Source organism: Pristiophorus japonicus, chromosome X, assembly GCF_044704955.1.
Source record: "Pristiophorus japonicus isolate sPriJap1 chromosome X, sPriJap1.hap1, whole genome shotgun sequence".
In the NCBI taxonomy this organism is placed as follows: Eukaryota; Metazoa; Chordata; class Chondrichthyes; family Pristiophoridae; genus Pristiophorus; species Pristiophorus japonicus.
The window spans coordinates 33,556,223-33,576,423 of NC_092010.1; the positions used below are offsets into that span (position 1 = coordinate 33,556,223).

General features: G+C 46.1%; 1 protein-coding gene across 4 annotated transcripts in view; it reads right to left on the bottom strand.

Moving 5' to 3' along the window:
* The window catches only part of LOC139240955 (tensin-2-like), a 344,077-nt gene that overhangs the window by 248,490 nt on the left and 75,386 nt on the right, over positions 1 to 20,201 (bottom strand). Inside the window, exon 1 of one of the 4 annotated variants that reach the window (XM_070869540.1) lies at positions 18,636 to 18,747. The exons of 2 other annotated variants lie outside the window; for them this stretch is intronic. In XM_070869540.1, the coding sequence (XP_070725641.1) occupies positions 18,636 to 18,638 (3 nt within the window). In that variant the 5' untranslated portion in view covers positions 18,639 to 18,747. Of the gene's footprint in view, positions 1 to 9,769; positions 9,927 to 18,635; positions 18,748 to 20,201 lie in introns of those variants that run through there. One more of the 4 variants, XM_070869538.1, reaches the window with a different exon arrangement.

Below are 20,201 nucleotides of genomic sequence, written 5' to 3' on the forward strand. Positions count from 1 at the left end.
AACGCTCCAACTGACCCCCAGCCTCCAAAGCCTTTTGGGGGAAAGAGAGTTCTAGATTTCCACTAGCCTTTGTGCGAAAGAGCTATGGTGCAGCCTAAGACAGCTGTAACGAGGGCAGATTTCTCACGAAATTGGTTCTGGTCGGGTTGCTGGGTGAGGGGGCATGTTCTGTGGTCATGCTCCCCCAGAAAATGTTGATCTCTGACACTATTTGGTGCCTTTCCCAGCATCTATTGCCCATCCCCAATTGCCCTTGAGCTTCCTTCTTGGACCGCTGTAGTCCGTGTGGATTATAGTTTTTCGTAGCGGTTTGATACAACTGAGTGTCTCGCTAAGCCATTTCAGAGGGCAGTTAAGAGTTAACCACATTGTTGTGGGTCTGGAGTCACATATAGGCCCAGACCGGGTAAGGATGGCAGATTCCCTTCCCTAAAGGACATTATTGAATCAGATGGGTTTTTACAACAATCCGGTAGTTACCTGGTCACCATTACTGATACTTGCTTTTCATTCCAGAGTTATTTAATTAACTGAATTTAAATTCCCCAACTGCCGTGGTGGGATATGAACTCAGATTACTCGTCCAGTAACATATCCACTATGCAACCGTAACGTTTTGAGTATGCAGAAATATTTCCAATGTGTTCCCTACTTTTATAGGGAGACAACGTATCTTCCTGAGCTGGAAAGAAAACAATACGAGTCAATTATGCACATTATAGCAATCTATATTACTAACAAAATAATCCACCTGTTCCTTGGCTCTTGTTTCAGGTCCTTTCTTTCTAAACCACCCCAGCATTTGAGCCTTGGAAATGACTGCTGAGAATATTCGCAGACCAGTGCATAGTGTTTGTAAGATATTCCTTCATTCATTACTTCAACAAGGACATTCATCTGTTCATTATTAGTATTGTAAACAGAGTCACATTATAGTGTAGTATAAAAATAGCATTTCATTGCAGCACAGTCAAAGAACAGCTGGCTACGGCACCTTGACCTGGTCTTATTTGTCACTATGTGCCTTTAGAGCCAGGATTTGATGTATTTTTTGGATCTCAAAAGGGACGGACGGTGGGGTGGGGGGTGGGGATAGTCCCCCGTTATCGCCCCGGAACAAAAATTGGGCATTGCCCCCTGAAGCTGCACTGGGCGATGCCAGCGACAGCTTCAGGGGACGTGAACCGGGCGGCCGGCCGCTCGCGGGGCGATACTTAAAGGGGAGGTGGCGGCCTTGTTAAAACAAAATGTGGCGTTTTTCTTCTGCGCCCCGTTGGCACCGCGATCGCTGGGTCTGTGCCGTGATCGATCTGCTTGAGTTGCAACCGGGCTGTTGGCACGGCACCCCCACTCCCCGGTGGTCCAGATAGGACCCTTTTGTTGCTGCAGAGTATGCAGCTTGGGCCCTTCTCTTTAATGAAGGGAAGATCCCCCCTACGCGGCAGCGCTATGCAGCCCAGTGCTTGGTACTGTGCCCCGCTCCCGACCCCTCAGCCCCACTACCAGTCCCAGAAAGGAAGTGAAGTGCGTGATTTTGCGCTCCACTCCCTTTCGGGGGCGGTAACCCAAATTTTTCAAGCGGGGCAGGACTTCCGGATGGTACCGCCCCCAAACGGGGCACAACGGAATTTCATCCCCTATGATATTTCAGGATTATTCTGACTCAAGATTAGCGCGAGCATGGCAAAATTCCTGATGGACTTCGGTCTTCTCCCTCATCATTCTACGTCAGCTGTAGGCTCAACACTACCCAAGGGGTTGTTTGTGTTCCACTGCCACATCACCGGGTGGCCTGCAGCAAACCCGCTGTTTTGACATTTCTTTACATCTCTGGTTCCTCCTCACTAGGCTGCAAGCTGTTGTCAGAACCCGGTCCAGCAATGCCTCACGTTCCTGGTGTTCAAATCCCTCCATGGCCTCGCCCCTCCCTACCTCTGTAATCTACTCCACCCCCACAACCCCCGAGATATCTACGCTCCTCAAATTCTGCCCTCTTGAACATCCCCTATTTTGATTGCTCCACCAACCTTCAGCTACCTAGGCCCCAAGCTCTGGAATTCCCTTCCTAAACTTTTCTGCCTCTTGACCTCCCTTTCCTGCTTAAAACCTACCTCTTTGACCAAGCTTTTGGTCACCTGCCCTAATTTCTCCTAATGCGACTTGGTGTCAATTTCTGTTTGATAATCGCTCCTGTGAAGAGCCTTGAGATGTTTTACTATATTAAAGGTGCTATATAAATGCAAGTTGCCGAAGTTGTTGAGCACTGGACTCAGCACTGATCCATCACCTTGCCTCAGACCCCAGTGGGAGAGGAAGAGCACGGAATGTTGGGAGGAGGCGGCAATATCCCAGTGTCCGCGGCACAAGGTGAAAGCTCAACGGCGCTCTGCGGCTCACTTGCAAGCAGGAGCTCGGCGTGAGGGATCGAGAGCACCGAACCAAATCCCATCGCCCCACACCGGAACATCCCAGAGAGGGGCCCGCGAACAAGACGCGGGTTTGCCAAACTGATAGCAATATGGCTGTGGGTTAAAAGAAGCTGCAATGCACAGCAAGCGAAGATTAAATCTGCTGCAGCAGCTCCTGGCGGTGAATGCGGTTCAAATGTTTGTGCACAAGTTTGTGGGTAATCAGTAACCGTGGCAGGCCTGGCCTTGACCCAATCATTGCTTTCCTACGCCCCAGTTTTGATTTGGATGTTCACTATGCCACTTGCACAACCCCCCGGACGCAATCTTCCCCTTGTTAACCACAGTCAAATAGTGTCTGAACAACACAATTGGCACGAGTGGGGTGGAAGGGCTAAAATTACACAATACTGAAGGAAAATTGCCTCAGCTATTGCCAGTGTATTTCTGCATCGGGTCCAGGAGTGCATGAGAAATGGTGGCTTTCCTTCCCCCTTCATGATGCGGCCCAGCGTCACTTGATGTTACACAGCCCAGCAGATCCCCGCCGTAAGCGTCTCGTTTATTGAAACAAGACATCGCAACAGAGGCTCGTAGCAGGTGTCGCAATCCCAGCCGAACACCACATGTGATTCCTATTCAGACTGAAGTCCAACGTGTACCAAATCAGACCAGTAAAACCTGGACAGTTTCCCACAACCCGATTGCACAGGTGGAGGCTCCATTATTCCGAGGCAACAGCCAGGAACAAGCAATGCTGCCAAACTGTGCTGCTTCAAGGAATGAGAGAAAGAGGCGCTGGAGGTAGAGGGGAGACAGGCAGTTGTCATTCCGCAAGGAGAAATAGCACCACCTACTGGTCTGGCTGGTAACTACAGCAGAAACTCAAACCTATCAGAGTACCTCAAGGCACTCTTACACTGAAACTTATTTAGTCTCCTGGCTGGCCTCCCATCTTCCACCCTCCATAAACTAGAGATGATCCAAAACTCGGCTGCCCGTGTCCTAACTTGTACCAAGTCCCGCTCACCCATGACCCACTGTGCTCGCTGACCTACATTGGCTCCCGGTTAAGCAACGCCTCGATTTCAAAATTTTCATCCTTGTTTTCAAATTCCTCCATGGCCTCGCCCCTCCCTATCTCTGTAACCTGCTCCAGCCCCACAACCCCTCCCCCCCCCACCCCCGCCACCAGATATCTGCGCGCCTCTAATTCGTCCCTCTTGTGCATCCCTGATTATAATCGCTCCACCATCGGCAGCCATGCCTTCAGCTGCCTGGGCCCCAAGCTCTGGAACTCCCTCCCTAAACCTCTCCGCCTCTCGACCTCTCTTTCCTCCTTCAAGATGTACCTTAAAACCAACTCAACTGTCATAATATCTCCGTATGTGGCTCGGCCTCTAATCTTGTTCGATAATCGCTCCTGTGAAGCACCTTGGGACGTTTTACTACGTTAAAGGCTCTAGCTAAAATCGGCTCCCTTATCTACCTTCTCCTCATATCGCTAAATGCCACCAACCCGCCTCCCCATATCCCCCGATCACACCTACCCACCTTCTTCCCATATCTCTCAACCTCACCTACCCATCTCATCACCATCTCCCTCAACCCATCCTACCCACCTTCTTCCCATATCCCTCAATCCCACCCACCTGCCTTCTCTCCATATCTCAACCCCACCCACCAACCTTGTCCCCTTATCCCTCAATCCCACCTTGTCCCCTTATCCCTCAATCACATCTACCCACCTTCTCACCATATCCCCCAATCCCACCAACCCATCTTGTCCCTGCATCCCTCAATGCACCTACACATCTTCTCCGCATATCCCTCAATCCCACATACAGCATCACTATGGTGAAACGGACAGGAAATGTCCAGTATGACATGCTCCTGGTCATATTTGGGTGGATATATCACAACGCAAATCTGGAAACAGCCTCCACACAAATGCTTTGCCCCTGCCCCCTGCAGTTGCACTGAGAAACTGGCATAACTACAGAGCAAAATTAGTCCAAGCACCTTCAGGAGAGAATGGGGAAAAGCATTAGGAAAGCAAAAGCATTGTGAAGGGAAAAGCACGCATTCACTCACTTAGGCTCACACACTTACACTCACACACACACACTTACTCACGTACACATACACTCTCATACTTACACATATACACTCACACACTCACTCACGCTCAGACACTTATACACTCAATCACGCTTACATACTTACACACACACTCATGCTCACACACTTACACGAACACACTTACACACTGTCTCTTGTATTTAAAGATACAGTTCTGTTTCGTGCTCAGTACAGCAAAACGTCTCATAACAGCACGCAAAGCGCTTGCTTCCCGAGCAAGGCGTGACACTGCGGATGTAGTGCATAAACCTTTTACTATTTTGGAGCAAAGCTACAAGCAATCTCCTCTGAGAACCGAAAGCTATTCTTGAACTGAACCTAAAACAATTAGGAACGATGTTGAAAACTCCCTTCAAAAGCTGGTCATCGCCCTGTAATTGTCTGTATAGCTTTGTGCTACCAGATGGCAGGATGTACAATGCAATCAGAGCAATATTTAGACTGTATTTAATGGGACTATTTCTGCTTCAGCTCAATGTCAAATCTGACATGATACAACAGGTGCTGTGTACGGCCGTACAAAGTCCACGGTTGGGGAGCCTGTACCTGCGGGGGTTAAAATTCAGTGCGGGCGGGAGCGCATGGTGGGTGGCAGCGGATTGGTTGCCCGTTCCACACCACGACGGAAAGAAGCATCAAGCGGGGCGTGTAAAGGGGGCTGGCCGATCTGCGAACGGCCATTTTGTGTCGTGTCCAATGTTCCCTTTAAGCTGACGGCCGGGCAGCGCTCTGGATTCTCAAACCGCGCATGTGTGTCATTTTGAATGGGCCCCACAGTTCCTTAAAGGGGCCGTGCATCCTTCCCAAAAAATTAAAGGAACACTGGTCCTGCCCACATTGAATTCTATGCCCCAAGCTTCTTTTAGAGGAAGTTAAATACCGTCTGCTCTCTTCAGTCCCTCACACCCACTGGTTTGAGAAGGGTCCTGGCACAAACCTCACTGACACTTTTTTGGGGCACTCGATGAACATACGTGGAGGAAATTGAGGCAGGAAGGCCGGGAATCTCCCTCCCACCCCACCCCCACATTAGTTCCTTAGCTACGCAGGGCCTGTGCTTATTGCAGGCACAAGCCCAGGTCTGCCAATCAGGAAAAGCCTGGAGGATCCCATAGGAGTGTTGTAGAGCTGGAAAGCTGACGTAGCAGGGCTCCACTACCCTTCCACAAGGCCCCCTGAGGCTGGCAGCTGTTTCTGCCCGATGCTTTCAGTGCAAGGCCCTACCAGGGTAGTGTCAGCTGTGTCTCAGTGGGTAGAACCCTCACCTCCGAGTCAGAAGGTTGTGGGTTCAAGTCCCACTCCAGGAACTTGAGCACATAAATCCAGGCTGACACTTCAGTGCAGTGCTGAGGGAGTGCTGCACTGTCGGAGGTGCCGTCTTTCGGATGAGACATTAAACTGAGGCTCCATCTGCTCTCTCAGGTGGCTGTAAAAGATCCCATGGCAATATTTTGTAGAGGAGCAGGGGAGTTCTCCCCGGTGTCCTGGGGCCAATATTTATCCCTCAATCAACATAACAAACAGATTATCTGGTCATTATCACTTTGCTGTTTGTGGGAGCTTGCTGTGCGCAAATTGGCTGCCGTGTTTCCTACGTTACAATAGTGAGTACACTTCAAAAATTACTTCATTGGGTGTAAAGTGCTGTGGGACATTCTGAGGTTGTGAAAGGTGCTATATAAATGCAAGTTCTTTCTTTCAGAGGGCAGGCCAGAGTCAGCAGGGCACCCAATGCATGCAAAAAGCCTGGGAAAGCAAAACTAGGGGCTGAGAGTCCTCGACAGGTGCAGCGCACTTCAGGCATTGGGGGACGGGGTGGGTCGACGGCCCATGGGGAGGTTCAGGCACACGTTGCGCACGATGCTCCGATCATTTAAGCAAACGCCCGAATTTCAGCAGCTGAGGCTTCGTGTCGAGAGTGCAAAGTCAGAAAATCACCCAATTTATCTCACCCTAAGTTTTAAACCCCGTCTTTAGGTCAGAGTACCTTGGAGATGTTGGGTTTTGGTGCCATGTGGAATAAAATATTTCCTATTGAGAGTGAGATGCAATTTACTTCTCATAACCAGTCATAAATACAAGATCAAAAGGAAACTGCAGAGGAGGAGTGAATCTGAGGGAGTCAAAATGTACAGCATATTCCAGACATGAGTAAGCAGAATTAAACAGACTAAATACATTGTTTGAAAACCTCAGAACATCATTTTTGTGATTCCAAAGCTATTTAAGCTAATCTCATTCTGCAGCTCAAGCGCCCACACGAGTCCTAAAAATAAACTGAGCAGTGAGAGTGGCAATGGGCATCAGGCTGGCCCAGGCAGCCTGAGTGCACATGAGCTCAATCGAGGGATGGCTGCGTGCAATGTGAGAGGGCACTGCAGCTCAAAGCCTGCTGACTGAACACAAAGCAGTTCTGGAGCAGGAGTGCAGAGTGACGTTTCAGTGGGAGGGGGTCTACATGGCTCAGGAGAAGACGACACAGCCAGTTCACATCACAACAGTGCGGCAGCCTTCAATGGGCTCCCTCCCGTACCTTGAATGCAACTCAGGGCACAATAAGGGTTAGCTGGGGTTTTAAGCTGTGCAAAGTAAACTGGAAAAGTGTCACATTTTGGGCATCAAATGTAATGACTAAAGTCACTGCCCATTTCAACAAAACATACTAGAGGGAAAACAAACTTGCATTTATATAGCACCTTTCACGACGTCCAAAAATGCTTGACAACCAATGAAGTACTTTTTGAATTGTAGTCACTGTTGTAATGTGGGAACCACGGCAGCCAATTTCTGCACAGCAAGCTCCCACAAACAGCAATGTGATAATGACCAGATAATATATTTTTTAATCCGAAAGACAACTTACCCGGTCTGACAGTGTGGCACTCCCTCAGCACTGCACAGGAGTGTCGGCTTAGATTTATGTGCTCAAGTACCTGGAGTGGGACTTGAACCCACAACCTTCTGACTCCAAGGCGGGAGTGCTACCCACTGAGCCACGGCTGACACAAGTGAGGGAGGCCATTTTGGTCCCAGCTCTTCCATCTGTATAGTCTTACATGTGATCTAACAGTACAGTGGGATTCCGACCATCTATTACACACTTATATGTGAGCTCGTTGCCATTTGGTACACCATTAGAACAGGAAAATTTTACATTGTTGATACTACCCTCTATCCATCAGACCCCTCCCCCCCAATGCCACCGTAGCTTCAGCTTCACTCCGATAGTGGGCATGGAGATTATCTCAATCACAGCGTAATTAGGGGAAATGAGAGACTCGTGCAAATACATCACTGAGATACAAGTGAATTATCACCTTTTAAACACGCGTACACTGTAGATTGAAGGAATTTTTAAAAAATTAATTCACGGGACGTGGGCGTCGTTGGCAAAGCCAGCATTTATTGCCCATCCCTAATTAGCCACCTTCTTGAAACGCTGCAGTCCATTGCAGCAGTTTTTTTTGAAACGACAGAGTGGCCATTTCAGGGGGCAGTTAAGAGTGAACCACATTGCTCTGGTTCTGGAGTCACACATAGGCCAGACCGGGGAAGGGCAGCAGATTTCCTTCACTAAAAGGACATTAGTGAACCAGATGGGTTTTTGCAGCAATCCAGTAGTTTCATGGTCACCATTACTGATACTAGTTTTTTATTCCAGATTTATTTAATTAACTGAATTTAAATTCCCCAGCTGCCGTGGTGGGATTTGAACTCATTATTTGAACGGATTATTAGTCCAGGCACTACTAATTGAACACTACTAATGGTTCCTTCTGTTGTACCAGGTTGCAGCACCTGTGCATCATGTATTGGAGGAAATAGCTCTCCCGAGGACTTAATGGCTAAATGTTCAGAATGGCAGGTTCAATCCCCAGGCTGTGCCGAGTCAGCTGATCTTAGCCAGGGCAGCAGTTAGGCAGCTATAATTTGCCTCAGTACCCCGGGTTATGGAGCACAGAGATAGCACCCTTCACAACCTCAGGACACTCCAAAGTGCTTCACGTCAAATGAAGGACTTCTGAACTGCAGTCACTTTTGGTTTGTAGGAAAACGCAGCAGCCACTTTGTGCACAGCAAGATCCCATAAACAGCAAATGAGATGAACTGCCAGTCAAGCTGTTTTGGTGGAGTTGGTTAAGGGAGGAATATTTGCCAGGCGCACTCTTTGCTATTCTTTGAATAGTGCCATGGAATCCTTTACATCCACTTGGACTGGCAGACGGGGCCTCGGTTTAATGTATCATTCAAAAGATGACACCTCCGACAGTGTAGGAGGGAGGACACCTCCCTCAGTATCGCACTGGAATGTCAGCTTAAAAAAAGTCAGCCAGGGTTCGCTCTCCTGACTGCTGGAAAGTGTCCATGTGTGAGTGGCAGATGGGCACAGGCCTTGGGATTAACTGTGATGCCTTATGCAGTCGAAAAGCATGGCAAATCTCAATCTCCGAGCTGACAGTTGGGCGAAGGACCATAAGGCAGCCAGTGTTCATGGAGCTCCAGCTAGGAGTCAGTGCCTTCGGTAGGTGAAGTGAGGAGAGGTTCTGTGGTGGGGGATAAAAGTATCCCAGGAGCATTCAAGATGATCCAAGTCATTTGTTCTATCTGGATTTAAAATTACTGAAGGCTGCATTTTAGAGTAACAGATTAAGGTGACCTCAAGTTTACCTCCGTAAACTTGAGATGATCCAAAACTCGGCTGCCCGTGTCCTAACTCGTACCAAGTCCCGCTCACCCATCACCCCCTGTGCTCGCTGACCTACATTGGCTCCCAGTTAAGCAACGCCTCGATTTCAAAATTCTCATCCTTGTTTTCAAATCCCTCCATGGCCTCGCCCCTCCCTATCTCTGTAATCTCCTCCAGCCCCTACAACCCTTGAGATGTCTGCGCTCCTCTAATTCTGCCCTCTTGAGCATCCCTGATTATAATCGCTCCACCATTGGTGGCCGTGCCTTCAGCTGCCTGGGCCCCAAGCTCTGGAACTCCCTCCCTAAACCTCTCCAGCCTATCTTTACTCCTTTAAGACGCTCCTTAAAACCTACCTCTTTGACCCTCATCTGCCCTAATATCTCCTAATGTGGCTCGGTGTTTGATAATGCTCCTGTGAAGCATTTTGGGATGTTTTGCTATGTTAAAGGCGCTGTATAAATTCAAGTTGTTGTTGAAATGTTTAATACAGTAGAAAATGCATGCAGTGCCCAGACGCCGAAAGACTCACCCTGCTTCCTCTAGCCTTCCTGGGGTTCTCTGCAACACTTTTAGGCTTCATCCCGTGTAATGCACTCCAGCCGAGCAGCAGGATGGGGCCACGAGAACAATAAGAAGGATCACAGCCGTAAAAGCAGCAGCGGAACGAGAAGGGATGATCGTCAGCTTCCTGACACACATCACTGCTTCCTTGAGAGCGAGCTGTGTCAATGTGCTTTCCCACCAGCACCCCCCCTCACCCCACCCCCTCCACAGGGATAGGGTGCTGCACAGTGAAGCCCTCTTGGAATGAACAGCTCCACTGAAATAAAGGCTTGGCAAATTAATCTTTCAACCAAAACAGGCTTTTCAAAACTCCGACCCATTTCCTGTCTACACCCACACAATTAACTGCAGAGGTTTTGCTGAAAATTCCTGGTGATTCCCAGTTTTATTTTTAAAAGAGTCCAGGGAGCCATGCTTTGCATCACATTCTGAGAAATAGTGACTATCTGTTTCCCAGTACAAGAAGCAGAGACTGTTTAACTAAGATAACATAATAGTTTACATGAAGTCAACCGTTCATTTGCCGATGAACGTGCACCAGTTTGTTTGCAACACACTAATATTTGGTTACGTGAATCCCCCTATGAATTATATCTTGGTGATTGGGACAGGTTCTCACATAAAAGGAGTCCAGAAAAAAAATGAGCCCTTATAACTTATGTACATTTAAAGGGGAATTGACATGTATAAAATTCTTACAGGGCTTGACAGGGTAGATGCAGGGAGGATGTTTCCCCAGGCTGGGGAGTCTCGAAGGGTCATAGTCTCAGAATAAGGGGTCGGCCATTTAGGACTGAAATGAGGAAGAATTGCTTCACTCAGAGGGTGGTGAATCTTCGCAACTCTCTACCCCAGAGGGCTGTGGATGCTGAGTCATTGAAAATGAGACTGATTCAAGACTGAGATCAATAGATTTTTGGACTCTTAAGGAGATCAGGAGGGAAAGGTGGAGTTGAGGTAGAAGATCAGCCATGATCTTATTAAATGGCGGAGCAGGCTCGAGGGGTCAAATGGCCGACTCCTGCGCCTATTTCTTTTATTAATCGTCCAAAGATGAATCATTACATAATCCTAAACATTCTAAAGGGAGGTGAAGGGTATTTCTTCAATGGTATCTCTCAGTTAGCCTTTGTTATTATCTTTTCTGCTTTTAAAGTTCTCTTTGCGGGTATTTTGGAAGCAGATATTTGGTGCAGAAATGCTTCCTGATGTGCCACAACATAAATAAGTACAGAAGAGAGAGGTCATTTGTCCCATCTTGCTTATCCTTTCATAGAGATTGCACCCACCCACCACCATCATAGTATCTAATGGTTTCTTGAATGACTCCAGGGTTTTGGTTACACTGTGTCATGGACCTTGCCAATGTAAGAAATCATCAATTGGAAGAAATTGTGAATTGTAAAAGAAAGTGGTTTTATAAAAAGGAATGGGTTTGCCTAGCTCAGGCAGCCAGGATGAACTGATGACACAGAACAATTCTAATCATGTCAGATAAAGATTTTCAGAGAGCTGAGTTACAAGGATATAACATAGAAACAGGCCTCCATTTCGGCGTGACTAGACCTGATGATAAACAAACTGTCCAAGTGAAGGTAACCAGAGGTCCAAACAAGAGATAAGCAAAGGAATGATCTCATGGGACGGGAGAGGGTTTTCATCTGAAAGTTGAGACAAAGAACTCGACACACCATTGGGCACCTTGGTTTAGGAACAGCCCTTACAGGTTAGATAGCCCTGTCCACATTCTACCCCAGACCCACTCCTAAAAAGAGAATAAAAGGGATATCTAAAGAGTCTTCAGCACAGACGGTGCAGAGACGAGCTGTTTGCGCACAAGAGCTGTCTGTCCGATCGGGACTAATACCAGCTACTTGTCACGGTCGTATGTCTATCCTGATTGTGTGTTGTATTTGACTATACTTGAACTACCGCTCCTTAATAAAACAACCTATGACTCCCAAGACCCTTTTGGGTAATGTGTGTGAGACCCGTGATCCAAATCTTACACCAATATCCACTTGGGACATCATTTACACAAAGGAGGTTGCTCAGCCAAGATCTCCCCTTTTTGAAAACATGTTGACCACCATTTACTCGGATATGTTCATATAGTTAACCCCCAGGTCTGTTCCTAGGGATCAATTCTGTTATTTTGCCAGCTTTTGATGCTAGACCAAAGAATCTGCAGTTACTTGGGTTTGTTTTGTCACCTTTTTTAAAAAGAGGCTTGTTTGCAATTCAGTGCCATTTCATAGCCCATCACTCCCGTTCACAACCACAGTCACATATGCTGAGCTCCTGGTCCCAGCAAGCCCTGTGAAGAGCTGCAAGAAGGAAGAGGAAAGGAGGGGGGTAAATCCAGGGGAAGTGTCATTCTCAGGCCACCACGTTACTTCTTACTGTTAACATGCAGGTACAGCAAGCAATTAAGAAAGCAAATGGTATGTCGGCCTTTGTAACAAGAGGAATTGAGTATAAGAGTAATTCCATGGATTCTGGGGCGTCTCAGTGGATTGAAAAACCACAATTGGCTGTAAAGCACTTTGAGACATCCTGTGGTCGTGAAAGGCGCTATACAAGTCCTTTTTTTTATTTCTTATGTTCTTATGAAAGTCAAAATCCTAAGCAAATGTCTTTTGTGCCTCCTAATATATGTAATTACATGAGTCACTGGGGAACATTAGGTTCCTCTTCAATTTAGTGATCATGTGATTCACTGGCATGGTATTTACTGCATTAATTGGCCATCGTCACACCTTCTGAAGCAATCTTTAAATTGTGCTTCTAACTAAAGTCATAAGCTCAGTCGTGAGACTCTCGGAGATCACAAGAGATGCCCGGGCCCGGAAGTGTACAAGCTGTTAATTTGGGATGCACTGGATCTTAAGAGCTCGCTTGCCCTGAGGAAGGCCCAGTTTACTAAAAGTACGCACTGCTAACTGCCGTGACGGGGGGGGGGGGAATTAGACACAAGGTACAATGTGGGAGCAGTGCTTGGACTATGGCTGGTGCAGTCCGGCGAGAGGGCGGTGTGCTGAGAGAATGAATGTTTTGACAAAGAGAGATTAAGAGATTGCCACTGTGGTTCTGAGCAGATGACCGAGGCACAGGGATTACATTCAATTTATTTGCACTGATAGATAAAGGACTCATTGAAGCTCGTTAATGAAGTTCATTAAAGAGAAGAGGCTGAGCTGCTTTGATTACATTTAAGGTGCAACAGTATGGCTTCATTACCAAGAGAAGGCAATGAAACTCTACAATTCCCAGGCATGCCTCGGACTCCCCTTCAGTCCCAAACAGGAGATCTTCTTTCTATGTAGAAGCTCTGGTGCGGGGCCAAAGACCTAGTGTCGCACACCTCTAAGATTTAAAGAGCGGGAGAGAAGATCATAGAATCATGGAAAATTACAACACAGAAGGAGGCCATTCGGCCCATCGTGTCTGTGCCGGTCGAAAGAGAGTTACCCAGCCTAATCCCACCTTCCAGCACTAGGTATGAGGTGAGGTAACTCGATCAGTGGTGTTAGGGACACTAAGTTTGAAGTCTTCAAAATTCCGATGGATTGGAGGACTGCATGAGGAATCTCGATTTCAATACATTGATGAGGAAGGGGTGCCTCGGACAGGGATATTGGAGTTCAGGAGGAACAGGAACAGTGACTATAGTAGTATTGAAAAAAAAAAAATCTAGTCTCTACCAGAATTTGTGATGCATTCATCACACTTCAAGTGTTACACATGCAAATTCCTGTGTCACATATAAGAAGGATATAGAAAAGAAAAGGAAGATTTGCATTTATATAGCACCTTTCACAACCACCGGACATCTCAAAGCACTTTACAGTCAATGAAGTACTTTTTGGAGGCGTAGTCACTGTTGTAATGTGGGAAACGCAGCAGCCAATTTGCGCACAGCAAGCTCCCACAAACAGCGATGCGATAATGATTAGATAATCTGTTTGTGTGATGTTGATTGAGCGATAAACATTGGCCTGGACACCGGGAGAACTCCCCTGCTCTCTTCGCGATAGTACCATGGGATCTTTTATGTTCACCTGAAAGAGCAGATGGGGCCTTAGATTAACATCTCATCCAAAAGATGGCACCTCCAACAGTGCAGTACTCCCTCAGCACTGCACTGGAGTGTCAGCCTAGATTTATGTGTTCAAGTTCCTGGAGTGGGACTTGAACCCACAACCAACTATTTACAATCTATATTAATGACTTGGATGAAGGGACCGAGTGTAATGTAGCCAAGCTTGCTGATGATACAAAGATGGGAGGAAAAGCAATGTGTGAGGAGGACACAAAAAATCTGCAAAAGGACATAGACAGGCTAAGTGAGTGGGCAAAAATTTGGCAGATGGAGTATAATGCTGGAAAGTGTGAGGTTGCACTTTGGCAGAAAAAAAATCGAAGAGCAAGTTATTATTTAAATGGAGAGAAATTGCAAAGTGCTGCAGTACAGTGGGACCTGGGGTTCCTGGTGCATGAAACACAAAAGGATAGTATGCAGGTACAGCAAATGATCAGGAAGGCCAATGGTATGTCGGCCTTTACTGCAAAGGGGATGGAGTATAAAAGCAAGGAAGTCTTGCTACAGTTATACAGGGTATTGGTGAGACCACACCTGGAATACTGCGTACAATTTTGATTTTCATATTTGGAGGCAGTTCAGAGAAGGTTCACTAGGTTGATTCCGGAGATGAGGGGGTTGACTTATGAGGAAAGGTTGAGTAGGTTGGGCCTCTACTCATTAGAATTCAGAAGAATGAGAGGTGATCTTATTGAAACATGTAAGATTATGAGGGGGCTTGACAAGGTGGATGCAGAGAGGATGTTTCTTCTGATGGGGGAGACTAGAACTAGGGGGCATGATCTTAGAATAAGGGGCCGCCCATTTAAAACTGATATGAGGAGAAATTTCTTCTCAGAGGGTTGTAAATCTGTGGAATTCACTTCCTCAGAGAGCTGTGGAAGCTGGGTCATTGAATAAATTTAAGACAGAGATAGACAGTTTCTTAAACGTTAAGGGAATAAGGGGTTATGGGGAGCGGGCGGGGAAGTGGAGCTGAGTCCATGATCGGATCAGCCATGATCATATTAAATGGTGGAGCAGGCTCGAGGGGCCGTATGGCCTACTCCTGCTCCTATTTCTTATGTTCTTCTAAACTCAGAGGTGAGTGTGCTACCCACTGAGCCACAGCTCACACTGTGACACTTTGCCTCCCCAGATATGGGAGCAGTGTTCAAGTCTGACAAGAGCTTGAATGCATCTGCAGTGGAATTATTAATAACCTCACTCTTGACAAGGTTGTGCCTTTAATAGATGGCTGATTTTGTGCAACTATAAAAGTCAAAGAACAAGTTGGTACAGACCTTACTTGCGATCATAGATAACATTAGTTGATATGGTGACTAATAAATTTGAAGAGGTCTGGTAGGAAGTACGAGTCCTGGGAGTTGGGAACTAATCTCTTAATTGACTGCGGGAAGTGCTTATTTAACTGTTGGATCATAGGAATGAATCATGGAAAACAAATAAAACCCAGCAGAACTGCCTTACACAACTGGTAAGTCCAAGATGGTCAGAATGGTTTGAATTTAACAACTTGTGCACCGAGTATGCTGAACAAAGAAACTCACTGTAAAGATGTGCACACAATATATATAATATTTGTAATGAATGTAACTTATATAAGACAGCAGTTTTTGATTGATAAAGAAGTTAGTTTATTCTTCAGCACATCTTTTCTGACTGGGTGATGTGATGATGTGGTGGTGGTGGGGGGGAAACGGTTAAGAGAAAAACCATTTCACAACTTACTCCATCGAAACCAAAGAAAGACTTGCATTTATATAGCGCCTTTCATGACTTCAGGAGATCCCAAAGTGTTTTCCAGCCAATGAAGTATTTTTGAAGGGTAGTCACTGTTGTAATGTGGGAAACGCGGCAGGCAATTTGCGCACAGCAAGCTCCCACAAACAGCAATGTGATACTGACCAGATAATCAGTTTTAGTGATGTTGGTTGAGGGATAAATATTGGCCAGGACACTGGGGAGAACTCCCCTGCTCTTCTTCAAAATAGTGCCATGGGATCTTTTACATCCACCTGAGAGAGACGGTTTATCGTCTCATCTGAAAGACGAATGGTGAAACGTAAGTCTCTCTCTTCTCACCAGCTCGGACCTGAGTCAGTGACTCCCCAAAGGCACACCACTGAAGGGTGTAGGTGAACAGAGAGACCAGGCGGGTTCAAATGCATAATTGCCTGGAAGTGCAGGAAGATAAAGAAAGAAGATTTGCATTTATATAGCGCCTTTCACAACCACCGGACGTCTCAAAGCGCTTTACAACCAATAAAGTATTTTTGAAGTGTGGTAACTGTTGTAATGTCAGGAACACATGAAAAAGGCCTTTGGAATTTGAGGTTTTATAAATCAGTGCATGGAATAGAAGTAGTAACGAGTTCATGAATTTATACAGGACATTGGCTAGGCCACAGTAAGGGCACTGTGTACAGTTTTGGACGCTTCATTACAGAAAGGACATTAAAGCCATAGAGAGCGTGCAGTGTAGATTTACCAGGGATAAGTGACTATAGGTATCAGGAGAGATATGAGATACTGGGCCTATTTCCACTGGAGCTGAGATGGCCAAGAAGAGATTTCATTGAGGTTTTTTTTAATCAAGAGTTTTGAGAAAGTGAATAGGGAAATACTATCTCCTCTGGCTGGATGGCAACGATGGGTCATCAATATAAAAGAGGACGAGGAGAAAGGTTAAGAGAAATGTCTTTATTCAGAAGATTTTTGGAGCATGGGATGCCTTGTTACAGGGAAAAATTGATGCTAAGACCTTTGCATCTTTTAAGGGAAAATTGGATGAATGTTTGAAGCAGGGGAAGATTCAAGACAATGAGGAGAAAGCTGGGCGTTGGGATTAGTTTGGGATTGCTCCAGCAAAGACACAAGACAAGATGGGTTGAATGACCTCTTTCTGTAAACTTGTCTGGTTCTACAGTTTAGAGACAGCAAAATAGGCTCCATCCTATGCTTACTCGAGCAAAGAGACCAGCAGGACTGGACAAAAGAATGTGAAATCAATGAAAATGATATCTTCTGAGGTAATGCAGAGAATTGGTGTTCTAATGTGCAGTGCCATAAGGTTCTTCCATGATTCCTCAAGATAGAAAAGACTTGCATTTAGGGAGTGCATTTGATGCCCTCAGGATGTCACAAAGTGCTCCGCAGCCACTGAAATGGTTTTCAAAGTGCAACCACTGTTGCGATGTAGAAAATTGCTGCAGCCATTTTGCACCCGGCAAGATCCCACAAGCTGCAAGCGAGATGAATGGCCAGTTCATCTGTGTTTGGATGCTGTTGGTTGAGAAAGGAATGTTGGCCAGGACATGGAGAGAACTTCCTGCTCTCCTTCCAATAGTGCCACGAGATCTTTAACATCCACCGTAACAGTTGCCAATCTTTCTCTGCCCTCAGTGGGAGGTTTAGAGTTTCAAGTTCGTGCTCTTCTCCAGAATATTTCCTTCGGTATAAACTCAGGAAAAGGCAAATTTTGTAGAGCCAATTTTACAAATGAATGCTTCAGGCAAGGAGCCTCCAAGCTGTGAGGGCATATTGGGGAAATCGCCATGATCTTCCATTCATTAATATTAATCAATGCCATCAAATCGATTCCGAACATCTGCACTAGTAAGTTCAATTGTCTAAACCAGCAATTCAACCTTTTTTTTTATATTGGAACCCTTTTGCCACAAATCAGATAATTTTACCTTTTAATGCACTTGAAGTGCCGTAACCTACAAAACTACGGACCAAGAGCTGGAAAGTGGGATTAGGCTGGATAGCTCTTTGTTGGCCGGCACGGACACAATGGGCCAAAATGGCTTCCTTCTGTGCTGTAAATTTCTATGATTCTATGATCCCCATAATCATATTGCATCTGTGATTATCTAAATAATAAACTCCCTACTCCCCAGGCACTCTCTCCCCTCCTATAGAGGTTCTCCCCCTCAGCACTCACTCCCTTAATTTGTCATAAAATAGTAGGGTATTGACAATCTCACTCAAACAAGAATGGACAATCTAGAAAATGGTAACATTCGGCTGCTGCAGTAGGAGAGTCTATCTGAGCTGTGGGCGTAAACCAGGTTATTGCAACAGCTTTACCCTACATCCAAACTGTGTTGTGTCTGACTCCACACTCAGAAGGTCGTGGGTTCAAGTCCCACTCCAGAGATTGGAGCACAAAAATCTAGGCTGACACTCCAGTGCAGTGCTGAGGGAGTGCTGCACTGTCGGAGGTGTCGTCTTTCGGATGAGACGTTAAACTGAGGCCCCATCTGCTCTCTCAGGTGGATGTAAAAGAACGCATGGCCACTATTTCGAAGAGGAGCAGGGGAGTTATCCCCGGTGTCCTGGCCAATATTTATCCCTCAAAAAACATCACTAAAACAGATAATCTGGTCTTGATCACATTACTGTTTGTGGGAGCTTGCTGTGCGCAAATTGACTGCCGCGTTTCCCACATTACAACAGTGACTACACTTCCAAAGTACTTAATGGCTGTAAAGCGCTTTGGGACGTCCTGGGGTTGTGAAAGGCACTATAGAAATGCAAGTCTTTCTTTCACTGATATTCCTCACTTCTGCGAACCGATAAATATACCGAAAGTTAAAAATAAAATAAGTATAGACACTAATTATCGAGATCAGATAAGCAGCCTGCTGGGTGTAGTTGAATTTACAAGAATTATTCAAGATGTTAAACACATCAAACCTGCATTAAAATAAAAGACACTTACCATTGTGTGACGACCGTCACTTAGCTCACTATCACACCATCCCAGCAGACTGTGGGTTTACACCTCATCCAGTCCATCTTTCTGCCATTCCTCTTGGGCTGCCAGTGTTTGAGAAGCCTTTCCGCCCAGAGTACATTGGCAGGTCTCTTGCACATGTGGATGGTGGATGTTTTTTATTTTATTTTTTTTTAAACCCTAGCTTCCTCTCAGGATTTTCAACGCAAAATTTGTTGACTGCACCTCAGCAAATTCCTTCGCGTCTGACGAAATTTGCGCAGGTCAAGTATGGTTTCATGCTGTTGGCAGCGAAAGATAGCTGTTTTTCTCAGCAGACGACGTCAGCTTCCTCCAAGTGCACGTGAACACCTTTTATACGGAATAAATAGCTCACTGACGCCATTTGAAGGCAGTGTTATTATCTATGATAATATGCAGCAAGAATGTTACCATCGCCATCCACACCAAAAGAGATCCTCATTTACTGGGTGAAAATGTTGAGGCAGCTCCCTGAAAAAGCAGGATTGAACAGGTTCACTCATGTTGTGGTCAATCATCAAAATATTTCCTTTCAGAATGTTCTGTATGTCGTGATACTTGAAGCCTATTTATTTAAGCCTGAAAGCCAATGGCACATTACAGTAGAACAAGTGTTCTATTAACCAATTCCCAGCAAGTTGGCTTTCTTCGTTCTCCCTGGAACTCGAGGAGTCATTAGGCGTGCGCCTGAATTCCCGATAGGTGCCCCCGACAGCAAAGCTCCGTGCAAGAAGCAGAATTCCTTAAACAAAAATCCCATGGGCTTTAATGGGGCTCAAATTCAGTTTAGATTTTCTGTTTGGCTGTTGCAAAGCCTCAACTGAAGCGCTATTCTCCATTGCACTTTTGCCTGTTATATTGTGCTCAATTGCACAGAAGAACTTATCGTTTTGACACTTAGCAACCAAGTTGCCTTTAAGCGCTGTGCTCTGCAGTGAAGCACATCAAGTTCCTGATTGCTTGTCCAGTGACCTTTTGCAGGAAGTAAGTGTGTTGGGCAAGGACAGGATCAGGCTCAACGGTGCTGTCTTCAAAGACAAATAGCCTGAATAGAGTAATTGATGGAGGTTTGAAGAGGTTCGATGAGCAGGGCCCTTTGTAGCGGCATCTGAACAAATTTGTGTTCAGTATAGTAATCCTAATACTTGAAGGAGAGAAAGTTTCAGATCTGTGGGAAGGAGCAGCGGAGTGGGACTAATTGAATAGCTCTACCAAAGAGCTGGCACAGGCACAATGGGCCGAATGGCCTCCTTCTGTGCTGTATCATTCTATGATTCTACTGTGCCAATACAATTTATAGGAAATATTAAGATTGTTAAAAAGCAGAAGGTTCCTCCTTCTCTCCTCTCCCAGACTGAGTGTAACCAGTCAGGTGAACCTCAGAGTACAAGAAAGCCCAGCTGAAGAATGAGGTGATCTCATTGAAACATCTAAGATTCCAAGGGGGATTGACAGGGTAGATGCAGAGAGGATGTTTCCCCGGGCTGGAGAGTCTAGAACTAGGGGTCACAGTCTCAGGGTAAGGGGTCG